The 26,584-nt window shown below is 30.1% G+C and overlaps 1 protein-coding gene across 8 annotated transcripts in view; it reads right to left on the bottom strand.

Moving 5' to 3' along the window:
* Positions 1–288: 288 nt before the first annotated feature.
* Positions 289–26,584, bottom strand: part of LOC117207298 (rap1 GTPase-activating protein 1) — a 251,108-nt gene continuing 224,812 nt past the window's right edge. For all 8 annotated transcript variants that reach the window (XM_033447351.1, XM_033447354.1, XM_033447355.1 and 5 more), the window contains 7 exons: positions 24,402–24,710; positions 7,966–8,148; positions 5,309–5,547; positions 3,141–3,419; positions 2,692–2,857; positions 1,700–2,542; positions 289–1,629 (listed from right to left, as the gene is read on the bottom strand). In XM_033447351.1, coding sequence (XP_033303242.1) covers positions 1,468–1,629; positions 1,700–2,542; positions 2,692–2,857; positions 3,141–3,419; positions 5,309–5,547; positions 7,966–8,148; positions 24,402–24,710 — 2,181 coding nt within the window. In that variant the 3' untranslated portion in view covers positions 289–1,467. The remainder of the gene's footprint in view (positions 1,630–1,699; positions 2,543–2,691; positions 2,858–3,140; positions 3,420–5,308; positions 5,548–7,965; positions 8,149–24,401; positions 24,711–26,584) is intronic.

Here is a 26,584-nt window from a genome sequence, read left to right on the forward strand (position 1 = left end):
AATAATAATAATAATAATAATAATAATAATAATAATGCAATAATAATAATGCAATAATAATAATAATAATAATAATAATAATAATAATAATTAATAATAATAATAATAATAATAATAAATCATACTAATAATAATAATAATTAATAATAATAATAATAATAATAATAATAATAATAATAATAATAATAATAATAATAATAATAATAATAATAATAATAATAATAATAATAAATCATACTAATACCATTGGTGAAAGATAATGAAGAAAAGGGTGCATAACTAAGCAAATGAAATACACTTAGTTTACTTTGCGTATTTTAACAATGAATGATACGTGTCTTACTCGCATGTTACTGACACATCGATACATCATGTGTTATTAAACAATTTGGTGCATTTAAATCATTATAACCGTTAAAACGGCTAGAAAACCTAATCTTATTCTAAGCCGGCTAATGATGCCGTAAGATTAACTAACGAGGTGTTCTCATGTTTCCTAAAGTTGTTTTGAACTAATACTAAAAAACTAGTAATGGTTTCGGTAAATTCACCGCGACGAATACTGCAACTAGCGATACATATCCTTGTTTCAATGTGAGACGTCAGGAATATATCGATAAAACACATATTTCTATAGCCCATAAGCGTGTGGACACTTATACTTAAGATCGTTTTATGGGACAATACGCAGTTGTCTCATTTGAAGACGGTACGAGAACTGTAACTGCTGCTTTATATATACATATATATATATATATGTTATATATATGTATATATATCATATATCATATATATTATATATATCGATTTCGATTTATGCACATTTAATTATTACAGATAAAATATGTTATATTAATTTCTGTATATTTACTCTTGATTTCAGAAACTAAGTCTAAAGGCCATTTTACTTTTTATTCTAATCTATCTATTATATAATGACAAGATGTACCTACTTTTTTAAACATTCCTATTGATATTTATGTGTTGCGTGTGCATGTGTGATCATTTATTTGTATCTATATTGACTATTAGAGATTAACTTACATCTACTAATAAATTAATAGATAAATAATATTGTTAAAAGTCAAACAAATATTTCTACAAGTAACAATTAGCGTCTACATTGCTAATATTTCGAAAGACGCATCACTATAGTTATATCGCAAAACATTTCCTCTAAATATTCTTCACTGACCCGTCCTTTTGTAATATACAGCGTTTGTATCAATTTCTACCTAAAGAAGTTCAACCACAATGTTACAACATAACATAAAGCATTTCTCAATTGCGAGTTTCAAACTCTTTGCAAACTACTTCGGAAAAATTTCTTTAGAAGAAGCAATTCCGAAAAAGTACGATGTATAGAGTTTTCAACTACTGCACCTAACTAATTATTAAAATCTAATAATTGCAACGGGAAGTTTTATTCGCCGACAAAGGCATATTAAACGTATCTCAAGGAGATCTTTAAACGGTAGACGTTTGCTGATTATTGTTATCCAATGGAATACTCGTCGAACATTCTTTCAACATTGCTCGCAATCGAAGAATTTCTTTTGAAGCAGCTGCAAGGTCGGATTGCAACTGAAGTTCCTTTTCTCGTAGACGTTTTATATCACGTTGGCAAGTCTATAAAATAAAATTATACTTAAATCATCGCAAAAAAAACATAGAAAATTTCATATCTTTACATACGTACCACATTTTGCCTCAGTAAATCTAACTTATCGCATTTAAGCCTAGTGACTTCCATTCGTAAATTTTCATTTTCTAAAACGCCATCCTTAGTGGTACATCTTGCTGTATCATGAGTTTCAGCTGAACTCATTGATTCGAGGCCTGTATCGCTGTCGGGATATACAGCTTGGTCTAGCTCCAGCTCGCTATTTAATGAGCTATCGTCACTTTCCGAAATAACACGCTGTGTTGTTTCTGTTTTCTCGGATCGCTCTTGTTTTCGTAAATTTTCGTGAGTCAGTCTTTGAACAGACGATACAGAAGTTTTGTCCACCAACGTCGTGTCATTGCTAGCACAAATTGAAGTAGTGGATTCTCTACGATCAACTTCATCTTGTTGTAAGGTAGCCAAACTACTATCTTGATTGTCTGTATTGGATAAACTACTGTCCTGACTTCCTAAGCTAGGGCTTCCACGTTCTGAATCTCTTCTAAGGGTTAAATCCGGAGAACCTAAGGGACTCGAAGGTTCTACCGAACGTTTGCTACTAATTTTCGTGGTCGATTGTCGATTGCTCGGTGGACTAGGCTCTGACTGGCCCTTTTTCGATAATTGTTGTGGTACGCTCTCCGTCGAGGCATTTCTAACACGCGATATCAGCGCCTTTCGAACGGTATCAATAAATCTAGAACCACTTCCACCGCTACCAGATCCTGACGCATCACTTGCTGTTGGACTTACTGGGCAATTTCCTCCAAACCCCATACCGGTAGCTCCTAAGCCGATCGCTCCACCGAGAAATTCCGCAGTCTTTGCTTGTAATTCTTCCGTTAAAGATTCTAACAGAGCTGACCTCGTTCTTAGCTGTATGTTGAAAAATTCTATTATTAGTGTTTGATTTTCACTATTTAATAATTTATAGCTATTATCAAAGCTATTTTTTTTATATTATCATAATTATTCTACTATGGCTAAGAATATACTTAATAATTTTGTAAACGTGTGATAATTACCTCAAGTTTTGAAAATTTCTCAGCTTTATACGCCGCATTCTCAGCGTTCACTAATTTCGTCAAAAGGAATTCCTTGAAATCGACTCCCCGCAAAAATACAGCTGGTGTTGGCAAAGCTGGACCAAACCAGGGAACATCGTTTCGTGCCGTTATACTGACCTTGTACCTACATACAGAATTCAAATGAGTGTCTACAAATTATTTATCACGACAAAAATTTAAAATATGAACGTGTTAGAACTTTGATTAATACTAGATTATTAGATTAATACTTTATTAATTGATAAAAAAGAAAACCTATCTTCTGTACCTGAGAAAACGCAACATTTAGCGAACTAATTTAACCGGATGTTTGTTCAAAGTTAGGAATAGCGATTTCGTAACTGACGCACCCGGACTTTATACGACCTTACTACATAGACATGGTTCATACAAATCTAAGAATATACCTTGTATTAGGAGTGCAGGGGTCGACGACTTGTACCACGATGAATGCATGTAAGAAGTGACTGGCGATCATATCTGGACTGAAAGGGGTTGGCTCCTCTTGGAATATTATCGCGACGATGTCATTGCCGATGTGTCTTTTACGCTGCAATTGCTGAGAGTCTCCTGGACTGTATGGCAACAGAGAAGCCACATGAAACAGCACTTCTCGACCTCGAAATACTTCGTATACCGCGGAATCTCCGGTCTGTCCATGTCGAGTATCCAAACCTCCGCGGTATCTATAAACAGTGATACACATATTTGACCATACAGTAACGTCATTGCTTTCAAAAGAGGCGAAAAATAAAATTAAGGACTGATATTAGACTATATATATAATATGGTGATTATTACCTATATATAATATTTAATTTTATACCAGAATTACATTTTTAATTAGTGAATTTCTTGTTAAAGTGAAAATATTTTTTAGTGAAGTGAATTCTTCAGTAGATGTAAAATTACGGGATATTTAATTCCAAATTTCATTAAATTCACTAAATTTGTTAAATGGGAAACAAAATACGTAATGATAATTATTAGAAATGTTAACTCTCAATGTGTAACTAGGACACTAATAGTAGAATATAGTTTCTTTAAAAGTATTGTTCGAGCTTGTTTTGAAACTAAATCAAAATGGATTGCATTATTACTATTTAAATATAAAAAAGATTTTGAAACTTTTGTGTCGATGTATTTTTAAAAATTATTTATGCAAACATTACATAATGTTACCCAACTTATATACAGTAACAGATTTTGTATCGCAATTTTTCATTCGGGCTGCGTTTGTAGTAATAGTGTCTACATTTATTCTATACATTATATATATATATTTTACAACTGGGTACGATATATGTCTTAAGAATAATACATTTTTTCTTTCTCAATATACAAGATGCAAAGTAACGAAACAAGTAGAAATAGAAATATATAAAACATTACAAAATTTATCAAATTCATAGATAGTCTTATTTCGGTTTTTTTAAAAATATGTCTAAGTTAAGATCTTCGTTTTAATAAATACATAATAATAAATATAATTCTTTATTAATAATAAATAATAATTTTATTTAATAATATAATATAATAATAAAAATAATAAAATAAGATAAAATAATAATATTTTATAATAATAATTTTTTATGATAAATCATATATAAATCATAGAAAAAGACGTTATTAAATATATAATGCAAGAAAATAAAATTCTATGTCTAGACATATGTACACATAGCGACTAAAGCTTGATTACTATACTACCCTCTTACATAATAATTATGTATCTATTAGTAATATTACGAAATGTTTTATGATTATGTACCTTGTCAATATATCAAATAGTCTGATTGAAAATCGGTCTATTACCGATAGCACATGCAACACAAAACGTGTTAACCATATAAAACATTTTATAAAAATATAGGTTCTTATATTAAATAAATAAGTTTTTTTTATTTGTCAGCCATAAAATCGCATAATTTCATATTAAACAATGTATGCATTACCGCTCAGAAGTATCCGGATACATTGATCAATTTGTCTTAATAGTAGTGAATTTTACCGAAGTCTAGAAGTTAATGATGGATTAGTAACTGGAAGTAACATTTGATACCTTTTTACGGAATCATTGAAATACCTCTTAGAACACAACAATAATATATTTTATTATTTAATGTATACAATACGATTACGTGCATTTACTATTTAAATATCATTGAAATTATTAAATATCATTGATATTATTAACATTGACAGTGTATCAGTTTAGGTATTTAGAAGATCCTTATTAATCTGACTTCTAATTTAGAAATTAAAAGATCTATGGACAAAAAGCATGTTAAATAATAAAATAGTTCTATAAGGTTTGTCAATTATAAATACCGATCTTATTGCATATTGTCCTTTAAGAACTAATTTAATGATTAGAAAGGACTATAATGATTATAAGGAATAAAATCGTTGCAGTTTGGATTATCCATAATTATATAAATGACATACATCACGTAGAAAATAAACAAGTGTCCAGATACTTTTGAGCGGTTGTGTATGGGTATTTATTATTTTGTGTGTTATGCTATTTTTGAAAATATTTTTAATCAAATATCTTGTAACAAATGCTACCAACCCTTTGTGATCTTTCAAGTCGATTTTCTGACCCAATAAGTCAAGAAACTCTTGGAAAGCTGGTGTAATTTGTCTATTTCCAAAGAGTTGTTCTTCGGTAACTTGGCCGGCACGTTGGTGAAGAACACCGAATTTAAACCTCGATACCAAGGCATGTTCGTCATACCGTGCTATCAGTGTACCAGCACCGGAACAGACAACCGGCATCAGCGTGCTCACGTTCAGGGATTCGTTGATCGCCTGTAAAAAGAAACTACGTCATGCTCCACCGTGCTGATAGATTACGGTCTTTTTCTTTTACTTTGGGAATGTACATATTTGCAATCATTTCTTCGCATGGAATTATAAATAAATCTGTTAACATTATATCTTGAAACTTTAAGTAATTTCAAGAGAAAGTTCGAAAGAAAAATAAAAAATAATTTGTACCGGACTTTTCATGTGATACATGTGGCAATGATTCAGCTTATGATTAAAAGTTAGCATCTGGTTCTCTTTTATTGACCATGACAGTTTTAAGCAAAATCGTTGATAGTATTAAACCGTTTTATTCAAGACTTATCTGCTGTGCATTCCAGTCCTATGCATTGGCGTGAAATAGTTAACAGATAGAATTTTAAACCTTTGCATATGTTATTAATAGAAATGATATAGTAACTTGCAAAAAATTGGAAATCTAAAAATAAATAATATAAAATTAACGGATTCTCTATTTAAATCTGTTTAATTGAAATGGAATTTATAAAGTATCTATGTAAAATCGAAAAGTTAATTTTAATCTAATGAAAATATAGATCATCTAGAAATTAATATAGTAAACATTGATTAATAAATCACCGATATAATAATATTTAATATGTTAGAGATATTTTTATATTAAAAAGATTAAACAAAACTAAATTAAAATTTTTTTGTATTAAAAAATCAAACAAAAATGGGTACCTAACATATTTATTTTCCCAACCAACTTTTATTAAAATTACAAGCAAATAACATTGAATTCACAACTTGAGTGTTACTTCTTTTTTCAAAACGAAAGAAGCTTTCGCAACACTTGCTCATATGAAATGTAAATTTATGAAAAATCATTTGAATTGAAAATAAGCAACAAAATTATAAACAGTAACATTTTTCAAGCGATATGCATAAAATATGTACATATATGTACATATTTGCATAATGTAACATACAGCCTTGCAAATCTCGACGATTGTTGCAAATACCAGGAAGCAGAGACTGGAATTGCTACTTTATGGGTTCAAATTAAGGACAATTAGAAGCCTACAATTAAAACGCAGATTCGAATCAAGTTCTTGCAGTAAACTATTGAAACATTTATAAACAATTTCTATCGTAAAAAAGAAAAGAGATTTTTAAAATTCATAAGAAACATTATTATACTGCATTAAACAATCTTTCCATTACTATATGAAAATCTACTTTCAAAATGTTTATTAAGATATATATATATATATCTTAATATATATATATAATATATATATAATATATAATACATATATATATATATATATACAAGACCTGTTGCATTATTGATGTGACAATAAATAATAATATAAATTTATATATATATATGTGTTATTACAATAATAAAGTTTCTTTCAGCTTTTCATACTTTTCTGATTGCGTCAATTCTCAAAGTGAATTTACTGTCTGGATGCGTCAGCTTCTGTTTCAGTTTTAACGATTTTCAAAACAACAACTGTTTGAAAGTTTAAAACCCATAAACCCCTGTCTGAAATTTTCCATGATCAATTTATAAAACAGTTTTAAAATACCTCTAATTTCAATTCCTTATTTTCTTTGGAACTGGCACTAGTCCAAGTACATAATCATGAGAAAAGAAAATGCCAGACACACTGCTGTCGAATTAGTATCTGATTATCCTCACAGATAAAAACAAAAGCATTGTGTTCGAAAAATTAAATAATGCAAATTTCTTTTTGCTGTTGATAAAAATTTTTCAGATTAAACAGCTTGCAATTGATAATTGATAATTTGATAATTGCAAATGATATATATTTATCATACAGAGTAATGTAAAAGCATGCTTAATATTTTTTTTATTTGTACGTTCATGTGATTAATAAATTATATGTATTAGAAATTCTGTCATACATAATTATTGTCCTTCTTTATTCGTAAAAAATGAATGTTACAAATTTATTCGACCTGAAAACTCACTTGTTTCGATATCGATATGCAAAATGAGTTTCCTTAAATCTCATCTTATCACTTTTGTTATAATCTTTATAAATTTTTATTACAAAGTTTATTTGCAATTTTCAAAGATATTCCGATATGTTCATTAATAATTTCCTACGCATTTTATACATACTTTTTAAAAATATATTATGTAGAATGTTAAAACAATATCTATCTTATTACTCATAATAATCGCTTACTGTCAGCATTTCTCTCGGTTACTTGACCTTCCATCACAGGCTCCTAATCACGAAAGGGTAAATAGTGCAATTTATCTGCTCGATAGATTCTAACAAGCGTAGGGAAACTCTGTATAATGGTAAATACTCTAAAAGGAGAAATTCGCGCTCGGTGAAAGCATTAGACCAAAAGGGGTATTCGAAATTCCGAGTTTCGCTAAGGAGCGGGTTGCTAAAAAGAGATGAGAGACTTCACCTTGACCATTTTCGCAGGTGATGGATTCGGGCCGAGATTCGCGGCCGGTACCAATTCGTGAGTCGAACCCGCTCGCAATCGCAACAAGACTCTCCAATGCTCCTGTCCAGCAACCGTCTCGGCCTTCACCGAGACGAGGACCGGCCCGTTCTCTCCGTCCCTTCCCACCAGATTCACGTGCTCCTGTAAAAGAAAAAAGTTCAAGTTGGTTGAAACGAAGCGGGTCTTTTTACGATCGAGGCCGACCATCGAAAGTCGCAGCAACTCGTGCGAAATGCACCAACCGCTGCTTTTGTCGGCCGGCTTTGATGCCCTTCTACGCCGAGTACATACACGGTGAAAGGTGCAACATTTTCGTGGTGGCCCAAACGGCGCACTTAAGGGTGCACGTGTCTTGAAAAGTCAAGAGAGTTACGATCAACGTATCGATTCCTTCACTTCGCTTCGGTATCCTTATATAAAAGATTCTGCGACACCGTGAAAAGCATGGTACGATATATGAAGAACAGAAGAGAAAAACATAGAAAAATGATAATACAGAAAGATATATAAAATATCGAGAGCACAGTACTCATTATGATATTTAGTAGATATTTGAAGCCAATATTTATCTAAGCTTCTACTTCAGCGTTCAAAGAAATAAAATTTCGCATAGAAAAATGCGGTCATTACACAATATTTTAGTATGACATAATTCAAAATGAAAACAACGTGTGACGTTCAAAAGGGAAAGTTTTTTTAAAAATAGATAAGTGGATGATGTTTTTTAGAAGCTAAACTAAAAATAAACAATGTTTTAAACATTTTTAAGGGGATTATAAACACACGTTTAGCTCCAAAATTAAATAGAAAATCAATTTTGATGACATAGGATTGATATTAAATTTTAAAACTGCGTCTCTGTCGAAAATGGGAAATTTGATTTATCATGTCTTCCCTCTAGCCTTCGCATGCATTTATTAAAAGTATAAAGAGCGTTTGCAATTGTCAAGATTTTGAAGTAGATGTTATAAACAAAAATTAGTCAGTACTTTTCCTTTAATAAAAACTCAGGCTCGCCTTTACTTTTTAAATGGTAGCACGCAATTCTTTTATCCAGTATTGTAGGTTGCATCGTTATAAATTTAGCAATGTCTTATGTTTCTTTTAGAGTACTTTGACGAGGAAGGCATTTTGAAATATAATAAAACTCCTTACTAAGACGTAAGTCACATATGAACTTATAAGATATCAAATGCATTGAGAGAGACAGAGAGAGATAAGAAACCTTAAGGAACCTTATATTTTCAAATGATCTTCTAAGCAGCTTATTCAAAGAAAGCGACTAAATGAGGCATCCGTGAAATTAGCCTGATATTATCTAAAAGAAGCCATACATATTTGACTCCCCATTGAACAAATTTGATGGTATTATAGTATTTTGATTTATTGTTGATTATAATATATATTTGTTAGATTACTGATTGAAAAAGCGTAGTGACTGTTACAAAATAAACACACTATATACAATGATCTGGCAATAAACCGATCAACTTCTTCAGCATATTTCAGAAACCATTCTAAACAAAAAATATTATATAAGCAATGAATCCTCTAGCGGGTTATGATTCAAAATACTAATATGTACTGTTTACATACTACTTTGAAATCGTTGTACTATCCTTGTAATATCCTCATTCTGATTGAAATGAGCTATTTCCTAGAGTATTTATAGTTTGTATTGATAAGAGTAAAACATTGGTTTAGTTGATGACATCCAGTTAGAAGACAATGACGTTAACACATAATAGCATTGCTTTGTTAGGGCTTGTTGCTTGATGGATAGGCAGCGGCCGAGCTGAAACATAACTCCCACGGTTAACTATCCTATTCTTCTTAAATTTTTTTGTGATGATGCAAGATATTTTTATATTATACGAAGTTTGGATTATCTTTATTGAGTTACTTTGATAATTGAAAAGGATGATATTTGACAACCAGCGTGGAATAATTAAATCAACGTATATCGCGACAGAAAAATAAAAGACGATCAGTTTTTATTGATATTCCGGATATTGATTAAAGAAAAAATATTAATTATAGAATAGTCAGACGTTACTTTTACCGTTACCGAAACTTTTTACAAAGTGGACTGAATTATCTGAATAATTATTGCGTAGTTATATATTGTAAATAAGAGGAATATGAATGAAAACGAGGTTCGATCCCGAATGTTTTTAAATATAACATATGTATAATATGTAACTGGTAATTTGTTAAACACGTGCAGCATTTTTTGACCAAAATAGTCCGGTTAAGAAAGAGAGTATATCTGCAAAATTTTTCAATGATAGTGTAAAATTTAAAGAAGCGTAGAAATTAATGATTGATAAAATATTATTCGACGAGCATTTACATATATTATAAGAGAAGAAGTAGGAATTCTAATAACTCAAGACGTAATTATGTGCTTGGATATATAAGATGTATGTTAGATGATATGATGCACCGTGTGTTTTGCGTTACATAATATGCACTACGGCGTAACACGTTGCAGTATCTCATTATCGTACGTTAGGGTAGCGCGTTACATTATATTACAGCACTTGAAGAGATACCTATGTCACTGTATCACGAGATAATAGAACCTATTAATAAAGATAGACTAATTAATTCTCTATATTCTCATATAGCTTAAGACCTATATTTTTTATATACTGTTTTGTCTATTCACTATTATACCACTATATTTTAATATTATATTATTATATTGTTAAAAAGAGATCTGTTTATAGCAATTATTAGTTTCTAGCTTTTCATATTAAATGGAGGAATTGTAAGATTAAATTATAAATTGAACTTCCTCAATTGAACTACTCAATTTCTAATTGAACTTACTCAATTTAATGGTATACTATTCATTTCTGGTTTATTTACATTATTAGTATACTACCATAAATTAATGTAAGTAATGTAATTAATGTAATTTATTTCTTGTATCTTCAAGTATCCTGGCCCTACTTTCGACTGTCTTCAAAAATGTATCAGCTATAGTACTTTTGGTTATCAGTTGGTAAGTTATAATGAAATATATTAACAACATCTATTTATATTATCTCTTAACTGGTATGATACCAGTTAAGGTTGAATCATTGGAGACCATAATAATTTAGGGTTAGATTACTTAATTTTTGAATTTTTAATTAAACTAATATATTAGTATTGATCTCTACCACAGAGAATGTAAGATACAAAATCAAATTCAATATCCTACATTTCCATACTCTAATGTAAATTATGATAATCATCTATAATTCAATAATACTATTTGAGGATTACATGTATATTTGGAAAATCATTATCGATATGATAGTTACAGTTCTACGAGATGAAACCAGCATAGTTCATAAACTATTGTTTAATTTTATTATAGTAACAATTAAAAAATAAAAATCAACTAACCAAAATTCAAAGCAAATGAATCTAGAAAAAACAATAATAGTGATAATCTTCGTGCATGTCGTCACCAAAAATATAGCGTGAGTTGCTTGAGTGAAGATTGAGTATAGTGTATAAGATGTGGTGGATAAGCACACAAAGGGTACACCATCTGGAGATTCCAATAAACTAATAATTCTCAATGTTACCCTTGTCAGTTTAGATATCGTGCAGTGTATAGGGCTTTACTCAGTCCACGTGGCAAAATCAGTAAAAAAAAAGATTTCCTTTTATCGTCCATTTTTCTTTTTTATTTTTATTAAGCCTTTTAAATCATTTTTAAATATTAGTTTTGTTATTTGATATTCATTATAAAAAATTTGGTAAATATAATTTATCTCATAAAGTGTGAAGTTATAAACATATATAGAACCTTAAATATATTGTATTTTGTATATTTTCTTATTTTCTTCTGTATACCTTACACTGTATACAGTTTCTCATAATTCCTTGTTATAATTTCTGTTATATCGTATAATCGATATTTTTCTCATGTATCTTAAACAGCAGATTGACATACAATGCATTATATTGAATAATGTACATAAGAAAGTACTAACATCAGAATCTCATGGGAGATCTAAAAACTTAAAAGGAAAAAACGATTCTTGAACCAATATTAGCTATTGTGATAGAAGACATCAAACAGGTTATTTTCCAAGTGAAATTCTATTTAATTTCTAAACAAAGACCTGCTGCATTGATGTACGTTTTGAAAAGATGTCTCACGACTTCGAATTTTTTCCTAAGACCGATTTGCGACTCATGAAAGCGTTTCACCGTAAATATATTGTGTACTCTTGCAACGAGAACAGGATGCGTGCACGCATGCACGCACAATGAGCCCACAAATCTACGCAGTGACGCAACCATCAAGGAACTCCTATTGCATGTATAAAACGACAAAAATACTTAGTTACTTATACGTAATTCGATCCAGTCGTCACTCGTGATTACTTTGCATAGAATATTCGAAGAATTCATAATTTTAATTCGGACGCACGTCTAATCAGATATCTAGTGTCGGAAATATTTGATAACAGAATGCAACCCATTAATTTTATGTGTATTATATCATAATAAATATTAAATATTAATAAAAATAGTTTCATAAGTATCGTTAATCCTTTATAAGCAGAAGTTTGTTTGCTTACAAAGAAAGAGATTGTAATTGGCTAGGAGATTATGCATGTTTATGTATTTATTAGAAACTTAAGAGGGATGCGACATGATATTATAATATTGTAATGTGGTAAGTAAGAAATACATTTTTATTTATGTTCTTTTGCTTTGGTTGCCCCTCACGAAAATACAAATTTGCACAAATGTACACAATCTGTTGATTAACGATTTTTAAACAAATTTGAAATTTAGATACCAATAAATAAATCGTTTAACGCTAATATGTTATATTAATGAAATAGGATAATATCTATATAGATGAAATAAAATAAAATTATTAAAATACATATGGATATATACATGTAGTTAGCGTTACAAAATCAAATCATACAGCTACTATAGCATCGTTCATAGATTGTTATGTATTTAAAATATTTTAGGAATTTTGACAAAAATGTCTTTATATTAAATTATATTCCAATTCTATAGAATATCTGTCTTTCATTCATAAATTTATTTATATTTATTTGCAATATAAATTTGTATTATAATAGCTATAAAATCAATAATTTAGAAAAAATAATGTCAAAGGAAAGAGAGAGTAATCATAATGCACAAAAAATAAGATAATATAATGAAACATACCGTATGAATATTAATTAAATACAATTATACATAATTGCTTGTTTGTATTTCTATAATTTTCTATATAAATGTAATAGGTACTGTAGGCGAGATACTAAAGATAATTGTAAACTTTACTATTGTGTAATTGTTATACAAACAGCAATAAAATAAATTTCTATATTAAAATGTGTGAAGTTTACAAAGATGGAGTTATATTTAAGAATAATTAAGCGGTTGTTGAGAAAAGCTTTTATGTTCAAACATGGAACTACTGATAACACTATCTTTAGCCACGATAATATCGACGGGGTACTGCGTTTCCTTTTTCACATAATTAACTGTATTCAATCGAATTCTATTGACACTCACCTGTATGTTTCTTTCGTTTCTGTTATTTTTAGGAATTTTATTACGCAGATAGAGAACGAATTTGATATCAAAAGACAGAATAAAAAAGAACAATAATCGACTTTTGAGGGAATTAATTTTCATCCACATCAAAATATTACATAGTTTGATTTCTATAAATAAAATTCAAGATTAACTATTTAGTTGAACATTTCTATTTATATGATATTTCTTTGCAAATTTGATCGTTTATAGAATGTAAAGAAATTTTGTGGTAAGAACAACATTAGTTCTATTTCTGCAATTGCTTCGTATCATATTTTGCATAATATTTTACAAAGAAACAGTAACAAATAATTTTTATACAGCGCAAATTATACTTAAGGGTTAGATTAGCAAACATGTTCGTCAATAAATTATTTCACAAACTTCATTCCTTCCTTCATTTTCAGATCTTATCACAAATGTTACTTGTAACAAATATATGACCATTCCTCTCTCCGGTGATTTTTCAATCTCTACATGAGCGACATATAAATATAAACAATGCGTTAATGAACTTGAATGACTAATACATTGTTTGAATGTATTACTGTGAATGTGTATTACTGTGTATTTACACCATTTAAGTATGTTAAGGGCATCTCTTGTGTTTGAATGATATCTACTAATGAATGTTGGAGAATTTCTGTGTTTGATGTTTACTCTTCGAGAGTTGGAAAATGTCTGCTTATGTCTTTTACTGGGAGAGTCCGAACCTTGCTTTGTATATTCAGGATGCGTGCTGATTGATTGTCGTTAAAAATGTAATTTTCCAATCAATAGCACCCTAAGTGACGTGATCGCTCTCCACGTGTTCTTACTACGCCGTCTTCTACTATGTGTGGAGCTTTATCTAAACTAACGCAAGACGTTCAGTTTTTCAGAAAGGTTCCCGGTCAGAAACTTCAGCAACTGCTACTGTTATGTATAAGTACATATGTGTTTCTAAATTTCCCTCCGGAAATACCAAGTATATAACACATCCCTTACTACTCAGTACGAAAGAAACTAACGATAAGATTCTAAAGAATATGCGGTTTATTACTCTATAATATATGCATATATTAAGATTAAACTAAAAAATGAGCATTTTTTACGAGCACGCTACAGTATTTACTAACGAGACTTCACGTGCTTCTTTCGTGTGTTCCGGACGGAATAATAAATTTTCGAAACTGGCAAAGACATGTTATATATGCTCACTATACTGTGTTCGAAAGAGTTTTGGTGAGAATGCTTCAGAGAACTATATTTCAAGGAACATGCTCACGTACATTATGCAAAAAGTATTCGTTAAAGTCAAGTAATGCGTAAAATGAACAAATAGAAGTACATATGTAAATAAATAGATACTATAGAATGTTTCAAGGAAGTAGACAAAGTTATAGTTTTAAATCAGTAGAAGATAAAACAAGATTTTACTAGCCAACACGAAAATCAAAACAATGGATTCGAATATGTCTGCTTTGGAAATGGATACGTTTCAACAATTTGTAGGTCGCTTGTATTTCTTTAAATGCAACTACATATTTTTTAATGCACTGATACATTTCCTCATTCTTTATAAAAAAATGTTAAAGTACTTATGTATCTTGAAACGATTACACAGTTCAAAAAATATATGGGTGTATTAATTTTAATTTAGCAAAGTAGTATCTGAATTAATAAGCTATCAATGACTGAATTTGTTAGTAGAACTTAATATCTTCTTACAAAGAAAAATCCATCAAAATTCACGTTGCTTCATGGGAAATTCCCTATCTTTTATCGTTTTAGAAGTATGACTTGATCTAATTACATAGGATAATCTGTAACTATATACATACATGTATACAAATGACATGAAAATATTTAGCTTCATAAAGATTAGTAGCATTAAAACATACGGAAAAGAAGTATTACAGAAAGAGACACGTTTGTATCGAATTAATCATTCGTAATTACAATATCTACTTCCACGAGTTCAACAACCGTAAACACTCAAGGCAAACCAAGGTTACGTACGATATTTCTACAACTCTTATCAACAGCAAAGCGTACAAAAATTTAACGTTAATACTAGCTAACTTATATGCACACTCTGTTTTTAATCAATATTGCTTCGTCTCGCTATCAACGAGTTTAAACATGAGCAAAATTTCACCGCATTCCAGTTCGTAATAAATAATTTCGGAAAGAAGTTCATACGTATAATAGTTGAATAAACTCCATGGCAAACGGGATGCCTTAATAATTTGCGTTATAATACGCGTCGTATTCGAGCGAAAGAGTTAATTAGGTGAACGATATTTTATACAACGAATGTATGTACATACATTATTAACGGATTGGTTGGCGGGTAGAGCATTCTAACCGACACTGTCCTAGGTCTTTCCTATATGAAAGAAGAAGAATATGTGGCATGTTCTTAGATTCGAGCTAATGCAATAGCACGAAATATTCCAGGAAGTAGAATAATAGCAATCTTTTTAATTATACTTTTAATTGAAATAATCAGATTTATCACGAACGAAGTCCATGCTGTGTGGTTTCTTTTCTTTCACTCCTAGTATCGTGTATCACGTAGCTTTGCAGGATTATGCTATCACTCATTTCTTTGCATCGTGATGTTAATGTCTTCGTAGATTCGAGTATAACCTCTTTTATGCGTTAAAAAGTTGCATACATATTTTTTCTTTCTTTCTTTTTGCCACTTGAATGTGGAATTGGAGCGTTATAAGAGAAGTTAAAGTACGTACATACTCCGTAAAATATACTAGAGAATGTCTACACTTTTCGAGAATGTATTTTGCTTTCTGTTCTTCTACATACAAGTGTATTTAGTAATATGTAGCACGAGGAAATATACGAGAAATACTTTTTAGATTCTGGCAAAATTGCATTTTGTATTTTAAATGGTACTGAATTCGCAAGAGAACATACATATTTATATTTCTCTACTATTTATTACATCCGCTAGAGTTAATTGCCAATAAAGCTTACAACATACAAAAACGAGTCGTATTACACTATGCGCTCAGTTTCCTGTGACTAGATACGAGAATGATTTACTTTTCATAATTTCCTTGTTATACGTAAAAATACACCTTGTATTTAAATCAAATAACTTTTTTGATACATATACCTAATACTCTTACATAAGTTTCTGATTATTTTGCTACGCAATAATGGAAAATCATTTATGTAAAGAAAACATATACATATGATGCAACGGTAAACCGTTAAAATAGAATATAATTCCCTATAAGGTAAAAGTTATAAAGTTAAAATTGTATAAGATGTTAGTACTACTGTATTTGAAATAAATAATACACAATATCAAACAATTTCTTTGCTGTTACTCTTAACTCATCTGTCAATTTTTGAATTAAAGCTATGTTAAAATTTAAACACCAAATAAGCATTTAAATTAATATATATCATGATATAATATCTTCTATAGAGCTAAATAACTGCCATTAAATAAATTGTTTTACTCAATATTATACTCAATGCTAAATTGATTAGAATAAAATGATTAGATTAGATAAATGATTAGAATAAAAATTGAACTGTGAGTGTTCTTTTTTCTCTTAAAATTTTTTCACAATATATAATCATTAACATTATTTTCTTATCTTTCCGATGTTAATAATTGACCTACCCGATACGATTCGGCCATTACTGATAGAAGCTACTCTGTCAACATGCATAAAAAAATATCTCTTTCTCCCCATTTTCTCTCTCGCATGTGCCCCTTCGATTCGGTTATCCGAGTAAACTACGGTTATCGTATGTGGCTGATATATTTATGATGATTCTCTAAGCGCTTTACTATTAGCTATCGAGACCCGGATATTCGAGGAAGATAGATAATGGGAGTAAGTAATTGAAGAAAGTCTTAATAATCCTAATGCTTTTAGGATTTTTTAAAAGAATCTTCGTTGCTTCATTAACAATACGACAAATTATGATCTAAGAATCTCTTGCAAGATAATTTTATTAATTGCTTTCATTGCTTTATTGAATTCAAAAAATATTTAAATACGATGTGCTTCAGGAAACGGTAGAAAAGTCGATAAATATATCCTACAGAATACATGCGAAGTATTCAATGAAACAAATAATGTTTGACGTTGTCAGATACTGTATTAAAGTTGAAGAAATTATTACCAATTATTATTTTTGTATCTCCCTTTCCCATCATACAGACATATATTTTTCTTGAACGTTTCAATTTTAATCATAATTAGAAAATTTTGCGTCACCAAATGTAGGAAGCAAGATATTAAAAATAAATAAGATAAATACAAAATCGTTGCATCAGATATGCACTGAAAGAGATGACAGTAAATGGATGGTTGGATAAAACGGAATGGAAGAAATAGCGTTCATTATTTCCTAGAAGAGTAGAACAGTAAAACTGGGAAAGAAATAAACATATCAGTAGCTACAATGCACCATTTCGTATACTAATTGGAGAAGAAAATTGATCTAACCATTCTCCTAACAGTTCTTTATTCATCACAATTCGAAGTAATTTCCGCGTTACTTTATGGCAATTACAGGCAAATGTTATTATATTGATATAATTGTGTAAAATTATAACTGGATATGTTAATTAGTAAAATTAAAGTGTCTATAAATGCAATTAATAAGAAAAATTAGTATATTTCTTATTAAGAAATTGAATTTAAGCAATGTTGTAGCTGTTGTTTTCAATTAAAAGACAGTTTTTAGTTAAGCACAAAGTGAATTAATTAAACAATTCAACTAAATGGTATAACGTACTCAATGATTCGGCAAACAGATAAAAACAATTTCATTTCATTAAAAAGAAAGGAATGTACTTTAAGGTAATTCCTGAAAACACTTCCCAAAAGCACAAAGTTGTTTCCTCATGAATTCCGTCTTCACGACTCTATGAAATTTACAATAGCTTAGAAACTTTTCCTCTTCCTTTGTCCGCTAAATTTATGTACGAAAACTTTGACTCCCTTTATTTTTAAAAAGCGAGACACTTGAGAGATAAAGTATGCTACTTTATTTATTTTTATGAATTTTAATACCAAACTTTCAATCTATGTTTCTCTGCGTGGCAAGCGAAAGTAATATTGTAATTAATTCTTCGATCACTTCTAGAATAATTAAATTAATGTAATGAATAATTAAAAACTGTTTCTTAATTTGAATTTATATTAAGAATTATTTTTCTAGAAAAATGTCCTTATGTAAGAATAACCCACAAATAATAAATCTAAATAATTAAACCGTTTGTATATAATACATCAGCTTTCATTCTACTAAATATCAATTTAATAATTCGAAATATGTATGATGCGGAAAATATCTATATTATTCAAACAATAAACTATTTTAATAGATGCACGATTAGGATTATGAGTGAAAATACTCGGTTATATAAATTATTGCAATAACAGTTTCAGTGATCTACAATCAACGAGAATACAATTATGTGTACTGTACAAAAAATAAACGAGAGATCTAGTAGTACAATTTGTAATAGATCGGAAATTTGATAATCGAAACTAGCATTAACTCCAACTTCGAAATAAACATGTTTCTCATTAATTTGTAACAGTAAAGATAAATCACTATACACGCATGAGTCTCTCAGTATTCTCTAAACAAAAACGCCCAACACTTAATTATACTTTATTAATTCCTCATTATACCTTATTAAATAGAACGTTTACTCGCGATTTCCGATATTCTCACGTCACAGAGGAACGATCGGCGTACGAAAGCCCATTGGAAAGGTAAAGAGAAAGCGAGCAGTTATATCCTTCAGAATTCCGCGCGGTCTCCCGACATTTCAATGAAAACCGCACAAAGCTATAAAAGAAAAACCCCGGAAGAAGCGGACAAAAACAACGCAACTGAAAGAGCCTGACCGTAGCGTAGCCAACGCAGAGTTAGTATCTACACAAATAATTCCGCGTTGGAAAATGAAGGACGAGAGAGGAGGATGATGAGCAAGAGGGCAAGCGGAAGAAAAGCGGAGGTACCTTAAAAGCAGTTAAGGATGAAAATCAGGGATGTCGAAGAGAGGAGGCGAGGTGAGTTTCTTCTTATATAGGCATTGCTTGTAGACTATGAGAACGTTCCCACTCCCACGCCCGAAGTACTCTTTTCCTTTACCTGCGCCTCTTTCCTTCTCCTTTTCTTTCTACCTCGCTTCATCTTCCTTTTCTATCCACCTTCATGATTCCTACGTGTGTAGAACGCTCGCATTCGCAAGCCGTACTACAGGGTGATTGTAAAGTAATCTCGCGTTTTCTTATATTACGCAGGAATAAGATCGAGATTGTAAACCAACATAATAAATTCATAAAAGAAATCAAATCCGTAAGATATTTATGCAAAATCCGCAAATACGTAAATGCCCGGATATTTGTGTAGTGTAGATATATAAGAAGACGAATGAAAGTTGGGTCTATGTTAAGGTCGATGATACTTATCCCAGACTGGTACACTGCAGCTGTCTTTTATCAAGATGAGACACTTCTTACGATACGGAGTGTATCTTTTATTTTTTGTGTGGAATGAAAACGAGAAGTTTCAGATACTCACTAGAGTAACTCACAACAGCATTCCTGTACAAGTTTATTTGTCTGCTTTTTAGCTTGATCCTTTTTCTCTCTTCATTAACTATGTAATTTTATTAACGTTGTTATTTAAACTAATTTCAGTGATTCAAGCTTGGATATATTTTGTAACAGAGATACATTTATACTCTCTATGTTTACCTTATCAATATTTTATTACAGGAAAATAGAGTGAAATAAAACAAAGTTAAATACAACGAAATATGCAATATCACACACAAAAAAATAGATTAATATCGTTACGTTATCATTACTTTGTAAAAAAAATGATGCGAGTAGATGTATTTTTTTATCTAAGGATCAAATTTATTTTCTAATCACCCTGTATTTACCGAGAGCCATCATGCTTTGCAGCACGCATAGTGTTTTACATATGCATGTCTTGCCCATTAACCGTACTTGGAGCAGTTGCGGGAGAAACGGCAGAAATTAGTTCTTCGCGTGATATTTTTCAAAATGCGTGCAAATTTTGCAATAAAATTAGAATTATTCGGTTCAGCGATCGACGTTATCAGTTTTTCCAATTTATCTTTAGCGACTGTATAACCAAAGGAATTAAATAGATTTAATAACTTTGGAATGTTAATTTTAATGAATGAATAGTGTTGTAACACGACTGAGATAATTAGCACTTAAAATAATTCGCTTAATTGTTACTCAAATAAGTTAACTGGGACTTAAAATCTCGGTTAAACGAACTGTGAAACGATCGCTCGGTGAAACGATATCAGTCGAATATATTTTTCACGTAAAATCTAATTTGATTTAATTTATCTTTTTTATTTTCCATTTCTATCGGAAAATGTCAAAGATGCTTTGCTATTTTTATACGTCTTTTATTGATTAGGCTTAGTAATGTAATATGTAGTAGAAAATCATCTTGTAAAATCACCGCGAGCCGTATGAAAGCCGTGCTGCTCATTGAATTTCAAATTTTCCATTTTACAATTTTTCAATCGGGCTGCTTCTTCGGAATAAATTTCGATACTCGTTTCCGTAAGTTTGATATACTCGTGCATACAAGTATTTCAACGATTTTCCCATTGTATATGCATCTTTGATCAACATTCGCCTCTTTTTAATCAAACTATGTAGATATATTGTTCGTTCCCTCAACTGTATTGGGTGCATTTACGCTCATAAATATAAGAACGTGTTTCCATGATTCTGTTTAAATAACGCCATTACTCTTGGGTACAATGAAGTAATTAGCAAAAGGATACGGACGGTAATGTTCACAATCATCAGTGCTTGCTTCAACCTGCATATCTAGGCATTGTTTCAGAGTAGAATGACTAATCGGCTCAAGGTACACTGGCTAATCGTTATAATCTTATAATTTCTTCTCAACACTGCCCAATCATTATGGATTTAGAATTTTAGTAGCTACTCCAAAGCGATTTCGTACAACGTGTAACCATAAAATGGTAGTAAAACATACACGATGGAATTTATATTCGACTAATTAAATTAATGGGCTAATTAATCTACAAGATCGAGCATCTATCGAAAGACATATGCAAATTAGTACAAATTATTGGACAACGAAGCTTTATCGGTTCGCAATTCCAAAGAGATACGAAACTTTTAGGAAATCGGTATATCTTGATATATTTGAACACCATAGGCACCAATCGATAACCAATATTGAATTCATGTACGCAATACAGTTTATGGAAACCTAAACACGTTTCCATTTTGCATTATTCGCGTATCGTAGTATTAATTAACTTCTGTAACGTTTAAAGTTACTGTAACTTTACGGAAAGAGGATGGGGTGCAACCAATGTTCCCTGCGATGCTAACGTATGAATTTATTTTTTAGGTATGCGCATGCATATATTCGCTATAATTTTACGAAAACAACAATATACGACAGTATAATTATAACTTCCAAAGCCTCGGTATTTTAGGGAATGCTTTGCGAGGAATAAATATGTATAATAAATAATGAAATACATAAAAATTAGAATTTTATTGCAAAAAGAAATTATTATATTTAAAGCAATTTATGATTAAAATAAATTACCTATGATAAGCGTTCGAGTTCTATTAAAGTATAATATAATAGCAAATATCAACTAATATGTTATGTAAGTTTATTTGAAATTATCGGATATTTTAAGGAAACTAAGTGATATTTTTATATTTTACGTTTGCAGATATCACATGAGAATTAAGTATAACGACTAATCTTTTTATTGATCAATGTTTCGTAAGAGTGCTCGTGAAAATTGTACGTTTCTTAACGCCACAGATTGGAGTCGTTGCTATTAAAATTCTTAAATTTATTTTTGATTTAATAGTATAAATAAAATATGATTCTATTAAAAAAATAAAATAAGATACCTTTGGCAATTTATATTTATGAATAAATAAGTATTCTTCTGAATACCTTATATATATGATAGTTAAGGAACTTCAAAACATGATGTTTAATGAAATGTTTCAATGAAATTGTATAAGAAAGCTCTATTTTCGCAAAAAATGCGATTAAGTAATGTCATAATTGTAGTTTAAACAAGAAACCTTTCAGATGTTTTATATATAAACTAATCTCGTTGTACTTCCTTTACTGAAACCTATTCAAATTCGGCATGTGACGAAACATAAATGAATATGCATAATGAAAGTAATGCATATAAAATTGTAAACATTGTACTCCGAACGAAAAACAATTTCATAGGACCAATTTTCGATTCATATTTCGTTAAAGTAATGTTCAATTAATACTTTATAAGACTTTAATTTTCAGTTATAATTTCATAAAAATACTTTCCTACGCTCGCACTTTCGACAACAGTGTAATTAATTTATTTCAAAAACAATTAATTTCGTCTGTTATATATCGTATAAAAAAATATAAAAAAAATTGTAATACTTATTACACAATACTAGCAGATTCTACACAATCTGAATGAAAGTTCAAACGGACAATGAAATACTATAGCGCAACTGAAAAATTTGAAATTAAAAACATTTTGTACGTAACATAATCATATCATATAAGAAAACATTTATATTTACAGAATTGTTTACATTTCCCTTTCTAAATTTTATACCATAAAAATGAATAATTGATGAGCTAATATTATTTTCAATATAATTAAAATTTAACTGGTTTTGCTTGTTTGCAAAACTTACGTACATATTCCAACACGAAAGTGGTAGTAAATTACAACTTACGCTAGAAGTCGTTAGTAATAAGCATGTAGCGTAGTCTGGAAACCTGTATCTTATTAAATAGTGAAAGAAGTATTTGAGTGCATACATATATAAGTATACTTAACATCTGATATTTAAGCAACGCCTAGCATTTAAGTTCCATAAAAATAAAAGTGAAATGATATATAATAAAATTATTATAAGTCTATAATCACATTTTCTTTCTCAGAAGATCAGAGAGTTAAAAAATTATTTTCCTCAATCCTGAATTAATAATAACATATATCTTTCAGTACCTAAAAAAAGCAGATATTTACTTTATATCTTTATAAATACTAAATAAACACCTAAACAAACATTGAATATCTCTGTAAATTGTAATTTTACGAAAAATTAATTTAATTTATACTTGAAAATCTAAACACCAATTCACCATGTACAAATTGTTTCTGTCTTCGTGTTTAGTTTATTGAAAATCATTTTCTTACATTTATACATTAAAATTATTCTAAAATCCCCAACTTTTTAACACGGGCATTAAATGGAATTACTCTCTATATTTCATACTTTTCATTGTTTACGTTGAGCTTTTAAAGGTATTAAGGGTGTTTTAGTAATTCCTCCAAGAATGAAAAGAATCTAAATACAGGAAAAAGCTCCATAATTCACATTAGAAGAAGCTCCACATCAGTCCTAAATTTAATATTTAGAAAATGAAATAGGTTAAAGTTCTGTAACTGATATATTCGTTTCAATTAATATGCATACTCTGCTTTATTCAGAGTAAGTATTGTTAAGTAATATTACTAAATATTACTAAATTTATTATCATTTTTTAATTTATTTTTTAATTTATTAGAAGCCTGACTTGTGGTCTGTAAAATTTCACTAATAATAGTTCAATCGTGCAAATCGGCCCAGGAAGTATTTCAAAACAGTATGAACAAAATAGAATCTGATAAAATGGATATAAAAATAAAATTCACGATTAATATGTTAAATGTCGAAGAACATATTAGAGAATATACTCGTACATAATTTACATACCCTTCCAACGAAGAATCGCCTATAGCATTTAGCTGTATCATCTTGGTCTATCCTGGGTTGCCATGCAGGCTGCGCCGGAAGTAACGCCCTGCCAGCTGAGTCCAGGGCGTGTCGATGATCGGTACCGTCGACCCAGTATCCAGGCGGTGTCACCACAAGAGGTGGCTGAGTTCCGGAAGTGGCTTGCTGAAGCGCAGCCTCCATAAGAGCCCTGCCAGCGGGTGCATCGCCAACTGGTGACGGGGATGGCGTGGGTGTGTGATTATTCTGATTACCAGGACTCGACGCTGCCCTGTCCTCCCTCGGGGTCTGTAATCACGGCAGGCCAGTTCGATATGAGCTCAAATTCACCTCCAATGTAGTCTATCTTTTAAAAGCCCTTTCAGAATTTTAAATTGAATCGTTAAGAGATCTAGAACTTTCCGCAATTTAAGCCACTCTAATAATTGTCATTTTCGCATTTTGCTATCTTTAATAATACCCCGAAGAAAAGATTAATGGTGCAACGACTAAAAAAGCTTTTTTATACCAGAATATCAGAAATATAGAATCAAATATATATGAAGCATTTTTTAACTTGCGGTAGTTCTTCTATCAAAATTCTTACTATTTGTGTTATTTAAATTATGTTGGACATTGTGACTTATTAAAGAAACGCATGTGAGCAATTTTTCGCGTTCTTTCTCCTACCATTCTTATTAAATCTATAAAGAGAATCGTTTAATTTATGAAACCAATTAACCAATTAAAGCGCATAATACAATTCCGCGCATTGTATTATAAGATACAGACATACAAGACCTTAAATAAGGTATTAAAGATATTAAATAATTTCAATTATGGTATTCGTCTATTCTTCTTATACATATGGCTGCAGAGGCTCACAAAAGTATTTGAGCACTAACCATAAAAAAATTTTTTATACATTTTTAAATAAATTTTATTTATGTGTATGTTGTGTAAACACCGTCTTCAATATATGATAAATTTTTAAAATGGTCCCTCTAAATACTCCAGTTTATTAATATTAACAGTATTTAATTAATATAATATTTTATATTATATACATGTAGTTAATATGACTGATCGTTTAAATACTTTTGTAATCTTTGGAAAGCATACACTTGCGCTGAATATCCTGTTGCTTCTACATATATATTTAGACTTGTTCCAAACTTTATTAATAGTTTAAAATGTTAAAAATGTTTCGTATAATATAAGTACATAATATATCCATAACAGGTTTCTACAAGTGTTCGAATCGGTTCATAAGTAAATATATATGTATGTACGCACGATGCAGTTCTAAATATGTACTCAATCGACATTGAAGAAGAATATTCATTTATTTTAGGATATACGACGTAAACTAACTGTACATTACGTGTACTTGCCATAAAATATTGCTGAACGGTTTTGTTGGCCGCGGGGGAAACAAGCAATTATTCTTCTTTCTTCTCGCTTTCTTTTTAACTATTATTATTAGAGTACCGCGGCTGGCGCGTATATTTCTTTATTACATATGCGCTTTTTAATGAATTTCATTTGGCATTGTTACCAGCAATACATGTTGGTCCTATACCATTAACGTATGGAACTTCCACACTCGCTTTCTATGTTTCTTTATCGTGCCACCCCTTTTACGGAACTTTGAATAGTTTCAGTTACATAAAGAACCAGAATAGGATGCAGTCAATTAATGCCAACTACATATTCAGTGTAACAGACGCGAGCAAATGATGTAACAAACTAATTAAAAACAAATTGATGAAACTCCATTTTATGCTGTTCTGGATTCATTAGTGAATAACATTCGTTTGATACGTATACCGTGTAGTAAATATAATACATATATTACATTTTGCCGAATGAAATTTTATCGTGTTGCTCGTTTTATAATGTTTTTGACAATCGATACGTTCTGTTCTGTATATGATGAGAATGGAGAAGAATTATTTGTTATGTATTTTTGCCAAATAACGTTGAAATTGAAACATTGAATTTGGACAAACGCTACGTTAAGTTGGATATATTAAACGTAGTAATTAAAGAAAAAACCCGGAATTAGTCAACAAGTACTATTTTTTAATAAGACAATATTAGACATTGTCTTATCGACAAAGTGCAAGCAGACAATTCTAGGTCATAACTGGGATGTTCAATCTTAATTGCCTTACTCATCG

This window comes from Bombus bifarius, unplaced genomic scaffold (genome assembly GCF_011952205.1).
Source record: "Bombus bifarius isolate JDL3187 unplaced genomic scaffold, Bbif_JDL3187 scf7180000008026, whole genome shotgun sequence".
NCBI classification, from domain to species: domain Eukaryota; kingdom Metazoa; phylum Arthropoda; class Insecta; order Hymenoptera; family Apidae; genus Bombus; species Bombus bifarius.